We start from the raw sequence: 10,233 nt of genomic DNA on the forward strand, positions 1-10,233 counted from the left end.
TAATTGTTTTCTTCCCACTATAAGCACAATTTATGTAAATAAAAAAAGAGGGAATATAATTATGTGCACAGTTTTTTCCACGTTACAGTATTGTAGATTCGTATTACATTTAAATGATTTATTATTATTTTTACATTTTCATTCATTTTCCCCCCAATTTAATTCAATATGAAACATTTTCCATCTCTTAAAATGTCTGACATTCTTTAGTCAATAGCTACACACAAATGATACATTTAACACCGACTTGTAATGCTCCCCTTTTGGTTTTGGTGTGCCACAGGGCTCCGCCCTGAGGCCCATTTCCTTCATCTACATTTCCCACTCGTCAGTATTTTCCGCCACTCTTCTACCTTCCTCATTGGCCACCTCTCACCAGAAAGCACCTATACTCACACTCTGTTCTATGAGGCCAATAGGCTTTCGATATCATGAGGACTAGTGGTGAAGTAAGGGTATTGTGAATCGGCAAGGGGTTACAGGTTTTCAAACAGCTTAGAGTGTGAGGAGAGGTTATCAGAAAAAGTAAAGAAAGGGGGCGGGCAGCACTTCCAATTGTTCTACTGTAGAGAGGTACAGTCGCCGTTTAATGAATTAATCTTCCTCGAAATCTCATAATTGACATCACCATTCTAACAGTATCTCTGGTCTGGCCACATTTGGTTCTTTCAACATCCCATCCATCACCATCTTGACTGGTGTGCTCCAAGGTTCTGTCCTGAGACTCATTTTCTTCATCATCTACCACTAGGTCAGTGTTTTTCAACCCTGGTCCTCAGGGCACGCTATCCAGCCTGTTTTCCATGTCTCTCTATTTGCAACACAGGTGATTCCAATGACAGCTCATTAGCAAGCTCTGGAGAAGCCTGATAACGATCCTCACCTGCGTTGGAAACGGGAGACATGGAAAACAAGCTGGAGAGTGTGCCCCGAGGACCAGGGTTGGGAAACACTGCACTAGGTAATACTTGCGCCACTCTTCTACCTTCTTAGTTGACGGCCTCGTCTCAAAGAACAATATGTCTCACACAACAGTGACAAAACCGAAATCCGAAATCCTCACTAAGACGAGTCCGCCAGTAACAATTACATGCTTTTCCTCTATGTTAGAAGGTACACAATTACATTTTTGTGTCATTTTTGTTTGGGTTAATTCTGTGAGATTATTTTCAAATACTAAATATTTGAGTTGTCTCACAAAAGGTTGGGAAACATTGACGGGCTCGGAGTCTGCTGATTTACCATTGTGATGGACAGATTCCTTTATGATGTCCCCAAATACTTTATGATGCAACAAAAGCATCATTCTTTATTTTTGTGCAGGCAGGGGATTTCTGACAAGGTGATTCTTCTCTTTTTTTTTTAATGGGAAAAAGCAACATGGTGGATGCAAAAACTTCCGGCCGAGAAGGCTATAATGTCATGTCCTACATTGACAAGCTTGTGACCGAGGTCACCAAAGACCTCAATGCCAACAAAGTTCGCCTTCTATCTTGTAAACCGAAGGAAAGAGCACACATCAAATGCAAAATCAAGAGCCAATTTGCCGTCCTGGAGTACCTTCAAGAAAACCGAACGAAAAACAGTAAAATTCAGCTGTGGATCGAGATTCACACTCTGAAGACGAAGATAAAGATCTCTGAAAACAAACAGAGGAAAAACGCCAACAAGCTGTGTGCCAACTGGAAGGTGATCGACGACCTGAGAATGCAGCTTCGCCAAAGTCAGAGAAAGGAGAAAGAAAATGCAGCGGCCGCGAAGGCGGCCATTCAGGAGCTCAGTTGCCAGCTGAGGGAGCAACTTCGACAGGTTCAGATGATGAAGGAGCAGCTCCACAGGCACATCCCCGTCGTTCGTTCCATCCGACTCAAAGATGAGCACATGACAGTGTCCGAAATGGAGGAGATGTTCCACGCTGTAAAAGCAGCTTTACTCAGGATGCAAGATGCACACAAGTGCAAAAAGAGTGTCCCTTGCAGCATAGAAAGTGACTCCACCTGCACACAAAGCCACCAGAGAACTGAGACACCATTTTCACAGGACTGCTCCTTGGGCTCGGGTTCAGCACAAAGCACCGGCAAGAAGACCTGGTGCCTGCGGCTGTGCTCTTGTTATTGCTCGACTTTGGGCTTGTAACTATCCTGATGATGCCTGTCTATCATCTAAACATTTATATCCAGTTAACTGTTGGGTCGGGGACTACTTGTATTTCATAGGGGTGTACATTAGCTGGTACTTGTAAAGTTAATTCAGTTCTGTAATCTTATTTTCAGACCAACACCCCCCCCCCCCCGGCCAAAAAAATAATATTTAAAACAAATTAAAAAGTTATTCATTCTTTACTCATTTATACAAAAAGTTATGTTTTGAGAGGGGGGGGGGCAAATTGTGAGATGAAAAAAACTTTTGTTCAGGAGCAGAAAAGAAAACATTCTATTCTTTCTTTCTGGTAAAAAGGCTTTTTTTTTTTTTAAGACAATACAGTCATGTACGTAATTAAAAAAAAAAATCGTTGAAAAAACCGAGGCAAGCATGGGGACGTTATAAAAATCGGATTTGAAAATAACCCTAATGACTGTAACAATACTTACAAACAGATGGTGGCAGAAATCTACGAGACAATGCCCAGCCTGCCGGGAAATAGACGAAGAAGAAGAGGAAGTGCACTTGTTTGCGGAAGTGAAACGCGAAATCTTATGACACCTTCTTGAATTTGTTTTGTTTTTGTTTGTTTGTTTTTTAAATAGACATTGTATTCAAAAGAAGAAAATGCAACATACATCCCAACCTGGAGCGGTTTTAGGAGGAAGGTCGATTAAACACCGTACTGGCTTTAAGCCGTGGACGATAGTGGTGATGTCTGCAGTTGTTTCGGCGGTAGTTGTAGTTGCTGTTGGCGCTTTCTGCGCACTTCTGGACCCCATACTGCAAGGTAAACCGCTAGTGTTGATGTTGTCTCGTCCGTCTAAATACAATTTGGTTACAGAGAATGTACGTGTATGCGTATGCCCGTAATTGCGAGTGAGTGAGGAAACCTGTGCTGTCTTGCATCCAGTGATGTGTAATTGTTTCAGAGTTGCGGGCAGGCAGAGTGAAGGAAGAGGATGGGGCAGAAGTGAGGATGTTGGGTGAGTATTGTAAGGATATTTTGTAGTTATTTTAACTTTGATATTGAACTCAAAACAAGCACTACCTCAACGCGCAAATTAAAAATGCTATTGGGGGGGAATGAAATTCCACACCCGTGCTCACAAGATGTATATTTTGGCGCGTAGGTTTCTGGAGTATCCTGGTTCTTTCCGTATTAGCAGGATTCAGTTGCTGCCTCTTCTCATGGACTCTCACCTACCTCAACTCATACAAACCAGGCTTGGTGCCACCAACACTGCTTTCACTGTGCAGGTATTTGAAAAGAATATATACTTATTTTCAACCAAATGTAAATATCCAAACTTCAGTGTCGTTTTGTTTAGTTTCAGAGACAAACACAACCAAGATTTCCTCTTGGATTACGGCGTTGCGCTCCTCAACGGCGTCATGGCAACGATTACAGTCATCTGGAGCCTGACCTGACTTTGTCGATCATCTATAGCGATGTGATGCCTCGAATGTAGTTTTCAACAATGAATTGTTGAATTTGACAATTTTATGGATTTTCTTTTTCTTTAAATCCATGTCAAAATCTGAATAGTGTCAAAACAAAAATGATTTTGCATCATTACCTCACCACATTATTCCTACATGTTGTAACGTTTTGTAGTATGCCACAGAAGACATTCAAATCCTAGATAGATAGATAATGTACAACATTATGGAAGTAATTGACATTCAATTCTAACAAATGCAAGTTAGAAAAACAAGCACACAAAATAATGTAACAAAAAAATCTTTACCGTCTTTCAGAATTCAGTGTTCTAAAGCTCATAATAATGATACATGGAGACAGACACAATCTCTCAACCGCGCACACACACTTATTTGGTTCACAATTCAAAAACAAATCAATACAGTTTAACAGCGTCACAAAATATACAGTAGTACATACATTCTATATCTTTTGTTGTAACGTGATTTCAGGCACACAAATATACATTGACTATGTTCATATTTAAAAAAGGAAATAGGAGAACATGAGAGTACACATACGGTATTGCTTTCAAGTCTAAGGCCTCAAATTGATTTAAACAATATACTGTATTTAGAAACAGCATGTTTTTATGCATCAGTGCAGTCGGTTTAACACTAAAACTTATGATTGTGTTTTGTCAGTGGCAGAAGTGCTTAGTTGTATGTAAACAAGCAAAAAAAAAAAAAAAAAACACAAGCTTGTTTACTGTGCTTGTGAACAGATACTTTAGATTCCACCATCACGTCAATATTACGTGCTGTCGGTGTCTGCTGGACTTCTGGACAGGACCTCTTGATCAGAGTGTTGCCTGGTGGCCATTTTGCAAAGCCCGGCGAAGAGGAACACACCCGAGATGACAGCAAAGTAGCCACCGTAGACGTAGAACTGATGTAGGAAGACATATATCAACAACATTGTAAGCAGTGAGCACACATCTTTGTGAATTTAAACTTCTACAACAACTATACACTGCATTAGGTACACCCTGGTAATGAGATCCAGTACAATTGCTATGACCAAAATTTCTTTCATTTATAAGAAAGTGTTTTGACTGACACCACAACAGAGTATGTGACAGGTACCTACCAAACCCGAGCCTATCACATGCCACAAGATGGCGGCAGAGCACTACTGCCATCATAATAAAGGCCCTCGATTCAAGTAAACAGTTAAAAAATCAGCCAATAGGTGAATTTGCAAATGCCCAACTGCTCACTTCACTTGCAGTGCAGTTCTACACTACTGCAAACTACAACCACTAAGACTAATTTTCATGCTGGAGCTCATGACATCATTCAGGTGTACCTAAACAAGTGTCACCATATTTCACCTGCGTGAAGATGTCCAAGCCCAAGCCGGCCGAGTCCACCACCACCAGAGTGAGGAGAGACTGCAGCAGCAGAGCCACAAAGGTGTTGACGCCAAACACCAAGGCGTAGCGCTGCATGTCAAGACTGGAAGCGATTTGATATCTGGGCAGGAAAGAAATATCACATAAACCAATTGGGAAATATTCTTGCAATTCAGCTGGGGTCTTGCTAACGTAATAACCACCAAAGGTTTTTTGTGTGTGTGTTTGTTATTAATGGTGACCAATGAAAAGCGATGTTAAAAAGTTTGACATAATTGATTTTATATTGCCAAATAAGGCTTGTGGTAAGTGGCTTCCAGCTTTGTCAATATCATTTGAACGACACATTTTCAATAGCCGGAAAATTAGTGAGCGTGAAGAGGAGCCACCTAAAACTAAACCTAATACTGTGTTAAGAAATTGGTATTTTTTTAATAAAAGACTTGTAAATTTATCTCTGGTCCTTCACAACTACTCACGTTATATAATAAAAGATACATACGTTCAACATATTCATTTATGCAAAAGGTTTTTTGATGCAAACTTCAATCTAATCACATTAAAAGTCCTCTTTAAATACATTGATGGGTATATTTATTTTGACTTGTATTGATGAAATTTAAGAGTGCGTGAATGTTTCACTCCTTAGTGACATAGGTTGCTTTGACTTCACTCTTCCACTACATGTCCCTAAATGTTGCTTTCATTGAAGCACCAAAGCTCCGAATCTGTTTAGGCACAATATAACAGAAACCTTCAACGCATCATGAAGCTTCATCCATCTCTGATACATCTTGCATGAACATTTTTGCTTCAGTTCCATGGACATAGTTCTGCTCCATCTGGTATGCACAATTGTGTCCACCTGGGGGCAGTATAACAGCCAGCTATGATGGTCACGACACTCAGTAAGCCACAGTAACTGGATAGCTGATTGGCCAAGACTTTTGAAGCCATGAGGCCACCATATTACTACTCCCAAGAAACGTTTCTCGGTATATGATCCTATACATTTACAGTATCGAAATTGGAGAACATTTGAGACAGTACTTAGAAACAGCATGATTTATGATGTTGTTAAACAAAGAAGAGGACATGGAGGACAGTAGGACTACATGTATAAATTATATGCTTAATGATGTTTTAATTAAAGAATTACACCTGGAATTCAACAAACGATGCCTCTGCCAAATCTAATATTGGGGTCTAAGGAACTGAGCAATAAAAGAAAAAGGGGGGGTTCAAAGCAGCACAAACCGTCCACTTGTTAAAAAATAGTGACCACCCCGCCAACCCCTCCCTCCAGCCCTATACTAAGAGCCTATGAGCTGTATATGTCTAATATGCATACAGTATATACAGTATTCTGCTCATGAGATGGGAGGAGTAAGATGGCTTCGACAACTTGCATAGGAGCTATCCAGTGATATATACAGATCAGTGGCTGCAGTAATATCAGTCATTCTTTGCAGAAGATAACAAACATATTCCATTACATTAGCAGCCATTTTTCATTGTTAGCATTAAGCTAAAGAGACTTTGAAGCTATGTGGTTGGTTTAAAAGCATAATGTGTGATTTTCGTTGTTTTAAGTTTAGTGCGACAGTAAACTTCAACTGGTAGTGAGTAAGTTGAGAAGTCAAAGCCCCAAAAAGTATCATATCTCACTTGTGAAACAAATTGTACAGTACAGTATACAAATGGTGGCGAGCTTACGTGGCAACCGTGATAAGCAGCATGTAGGTAGCTCTGAAAAGGACGTAGGAGCCGTAACACAGCCAGATGCTCTCCAGCGTCACCATGACCAGCACGCATGCTGCCATAAGCAGCGAGAGGGCCCACAAGGCCAGCTCACCCCACACAGTCCAGCGCACAGGCAGGTGGCCCACCAGCAGGGCAGCCACAGCCCCTAAAGACACGCTCAGCTTACAATCGTTTCCATCACTTTCATGATACCAGTCTTAACAGTACCGAGCAGTGTGGATAACGTCTCCACGTAGCCGTTGTAGATGTCGTATTCGCTGGAGGGGCGGATGTTCTCCCACAGCGCTTGGGCGTAGTTGAGCACCTGAAAGTATCCGCATGTTGCCAGCGCCCACCAGAGTGACCATGCTAGCAGGGGACCTCGTCTGTAACAGTGCAGGAAGTCAGCCAAAAGCATCTTCAAGACCTCAGAGAGACCGCAGCTCCCATTTGTCTCCTCAGACGACAGCGACACCTGATTGACACAATGGACAAATTGTTGGTCTGGAAAACTTCGATACTGAGAAAGTAAGAGAAAATCTACTACGTCACAAAAAAAATAAATAAATAAAAATTTCTAATTGCCTGCAGATGCCACAAGATGACAGCAGAGCACTACATGAAGCTCCTCAAATTACTTTAACATGGTTCCTTGGACCAAAATGCCACATTACGGCGCCAAAGCACTACTTTTATAGCAGACATGTCACCCTTCAAAAAGTTTAGACATTTGTACCTTCTTAAAAATTTAAAATAAGTATTTTGTATTAAGATTTTTATTTTTTTATTTTTTTTTAATGTTTAAACATTTTCTTGCTTTGTACCAAAAAAATCATCCTACTGCACAGTGCACATGCTGCCCTCCAACTTCAAGTTTTTGCCAACATGAATGAATAAAGAAATATTATTTTAAATTCTGTTTGGTCCAAAAGGACTTACATAATTATAGTGTTTCTATTTGTTTATCTTAATACTTTTAAATGTGTAAATATTTTCTTGTTTTTTACCAAAAAAATAATAAATGATCATCTGCACAAGCTGCACTCCCACCTCAAGTTTTTGCATAAACAAACAAACAAACAAACAAACAAACAAACAAATAAATATTTTTATAAATTCCATTTGGACCAAAAATTAACTTAGATAATTATAGTATTTCTATTTTTTTTTAATTGGTCTTAATATTTTTAAATGTTTAAACCTTTTCTTGTTTTGTACCAATATAATTGTGATTACTATTTTTTTCATAATTGAGCAGCCCTAGCAATTATGAAGCTTTTTAGTGGTGTTTACTATTCACAATTTCACAACAGGGCTCGGCCACTATTCCCCGCTACTGTAATATCAAACTCACAGTGGCGACGTCCTGGTTGTCAAGCGGCACTTTGTTGTCAACCTTGTCGATGAGGGCGCTGCTGTAGTCACACTGCCTCTCTGTCGCCCCCTCAGGTTTCTTGTGGAAAAACAAGCTCCTCTTGGGCATGGGCAGAAACCAAGGCGGGAAAAAGGCTACGGCGGCCGATACGAGCGTGGCCCACACCAGGTGCGCCAACCGCACTTCGGCCACCGTGAGGAGCAGCTGACCGCTCAGTGAGCCGGCGGCCGAGCCGAACAGAGTGACACTGCGGCAGTAAGCCGTCACCCTGCGGTAGTGCGCGGGCTCCACCACGCTGTAGATGTACGAGAAGTAGGCCACCTCCGAGGCTGTGGCCAGCCCGAAGAAAAACTCCAGCAGCTGCATTGCGCGAAGGCCCTGTGCTTTGGCCAGCATCACATAAGTCACCACAAAACTAGTTGCCTGCAACACCAACACAGGCTTGTAACAGAGGTAGTCCGTGGCCAGGAAGATGGGGAACAGCAATGCCAGATAGGAATATGTCCAGATTGGGTAGATTTCACTGACAACCTGCACAAAGCAAAAGACAGAATGAAATTTATTAACATGTTTTTTTCAAATCACACTGTACCACACGTGTTTGGTAGTAGTAAGTGGTTGTAATGAAGGATTAATAGACTGTAAGTCAACGTTAACAATTTTAATTGAAGGAGATAAATGAAATGTTTTTCATATGTATTCATTTGTCCTTTTTCCCTATACGCCTAACCAATAAGACCAAAACATTGATATACAATAAATCTGATGTTTATTGCTTTTCAGTATCAGTCATCCATACCCTAGAGTAGTGATTTTTAACTTGATTATCTGTGGTTTGTCATTTAACTGTTTTATCTTTTCATTTTTCCTGCTCATCTTTATTTTCATATTTTCATTTAATCATGTTTTAATCGTTATTTCTTGTAAAGCACTATGGATTTGCCTTGTGTTTAAATGCTTCAGTGTGAGACTGTTTTTCCTCACCCTGCATAACAAAAGCTTTCTTTATTAAGGTAGGTGGAAAAAAATATTCGAGATTACCCAAATTCCAAAAGGATTTGGCATTGGTTTTCTCTAGGGATTACAGTCTAAAACCAGTGCTACTTTTACAAACGTAAAATAAATAAATAAATAAACTACAACAATATTAGCATTTGTCGACTGTAAGAGGGTTTTAGGAGAGGTAATTTAAAGGTCTTTATATATATATAAAAAAAAAATAATAAATAAATAAAAATAAAAATAAAAGGCTAAAGGGTATATTAGGTTCATCGTTAACTTTCACCCCAAAGCCTAATATTCGTACTTTTTGAGAGCCATCAATCTATCTTTTGGAGAGTACAGACTATTTTATCCATGTACATCTGTTATATTTTAATAATTATTTTCCCATCTTTTTGCAAACCTACTTCAACTTGTGTATATAATTTTGAGATTGAGAAATAAATGTAACCATTTTGGATATGGCTTTAGAAAGAATGAAATGTGAAGGGAAAAAAAGTGAAGTGATTACTTTGCAAATGCACTGTATTTTACTACCATTGATGGCGGAAGCTAGAATTAGGCAATACAGTATGTTGTCAATGTCACAGAACGCGTCGGCTTAGTGCCTGCCCGCGTTTCTGAAAAGAAGTACAGTAACACAATGTGGTCGATCTAGTTAAACTACAGGCAGTGGGGATTGTACCGTCGCGTGGGATCCGCGTACTGTACGGAGTCTTTCGCTCGGGTAGCTTCCTTACCTGCGCCTCGGTTAGGTTCTTATCTGGTCCCATCAAGTATGCGGTAAGGAATGGTTCCGATGGTCTCAGGTTGGAAAATAAGCCATACGCGCAGAGGCACAGGGTTGGGTACAACAAAGACATGTTGTACGCAAGTTACATGACCTCTGCATCAATTTTGACTCCACCGTACACACACCGGTGGCGAAGCTAACACTTCTTCGTTAGTCATGACATTTACCGATTACTAAGTCTTTTGGCACACTACCGCCACATGGTGGTTAGAGTATGGCGCCGCACGGAGAACACCTCGATTATAATAAACTACATTTACAGTGTTCCCTCGTTTTCCGCTGGGGTTAGGTTCCAAAAATACCCGCAATAAATGAAATCCGCGAAGTAGTTAGCTTTATGT

General features: G+C 40.4%; 2 protein-coding genes across 2 annotated transcripts; one reads left to right on the forward strand and one right to left on the reverse strand.

The window, feature by feature from the left end:
* Nucleotides 1-854: 854 nt before the first annotated feature.
* Nucleotides 855-3,705, forward strand: arl6ip6 (ADP-ribosylation factor-like 6 interacting protein 6). Its single transcript, XM_077514434.1, has 5 exons — nt 855-961; nt 2,748-2,932; nt 3,075-3,128; nt 3,276-3,402; nt 3,474-3,705. The coding sequence occupies exons 2-5, from the start codon at nt 2,770-2,772 to the stop codon at nt 3,571-3,573; spliced, it is 444 nt and encodes a 147-aa protein (XP_077370560.1). The 5' UTR covers nt 855-961; nt 2,748-2,769; the 3' UTR covers nt 3,574-3,705.
* A 165-nt stretch (nt 3,706-3,870) lies between these two features.
* On the reverse strand, nt 3,871-10,071 carry slc19a2 (solute carrier family 19 member 2). Its single transcript, XM_077514433.1, has 6 exons — nt 9,840-10,071; nt 8,077-8,628; nt 6,951-7,197; nt 6,696-6,888; nt 4,959-5,100; nt 3,871-4,513 (listed from the first exon to the last, which is right to left on the reverse strand). The coding sequence occupies exons 1-6, from the start codon at nt 9,960-9,962 to the stop codon at nt 4,379-4,381; spliced, it is 1,392 nt and encodes a 463-aa protein (XP_077370559.1). The 5' UTR covers nt 9,963-10,071; the 3' UTR covers nt 3,871-4,378.
* Nucleotides 10,072-10,233: the final 162 nt, after the last annotated feature.

The sequence above is a fragment of the Festucalex cinctus genome, chromosome 2, assembly GCF_051991245.1.
Source record: "Festucalex cinctus isolate MCC-2025b chromosome 2, RoL_Fcin_1.0, whole genome shotgun sequence".
NCBI classification, from domain to species: Eukaryota; Metazoa; Chordata; class Actinopteri; order Syngnathiformes; family Syngnathidae; genus Festucalex; species Festucalex cinctus.

What these genes read in the sequence shown, in the direction of transcription:
- slc19a2 (XM_077514433.1), bottom strand. Translation starts at nt 9,962, where the DNA reads ATGTCTTTGTTGTACCCAACCCTGTGCCTCTGCGCGTATGGCTTATTT. An exon ending in CTGCTTATCACGGTTGCCAC is followed by an intron (nt 5,101 to 6,695) that starts GTAAGCTCGCCA and finishes TTTCCTGCCCAG; the next exon opens with ATATCAAATCGCTTCCAGTC. An exon ending in GCTTGGACATCTTCACGCAG is followed by an intron (nt 4,514 to 4,958) that starts GTGAAATATGGT and finishes TTCCTACATCAG; the next exon opens with TTCTACGTCTACGGTGGCTA.
- arl6ip6 (XM_077514434.1), top strand. Translation starts at nt 2,770, where the DNA reads ATGCAACATACATCCCAACCTGGAGCGGTTTTAGGAGGAAGGTCGATT. An exon ending in TCTGGACCCCATACTGCAAG is followed by an intron (nt 2,933 to 3,074) that starts GTAAACCGCTAG and finishes TAATTGTTTCAG; the next exon opens with AGTTGCGGGCAGGCAGAGTG. An exon ending in ACACTGCTTTCACTGTGCAG is followed by an intron (nt 3,403 to 3,473) that starts GTATTTGAAAAG and finishes CGTTTTGTTTAG; the next exon opens with TTTCAGAGACAAACACAACC.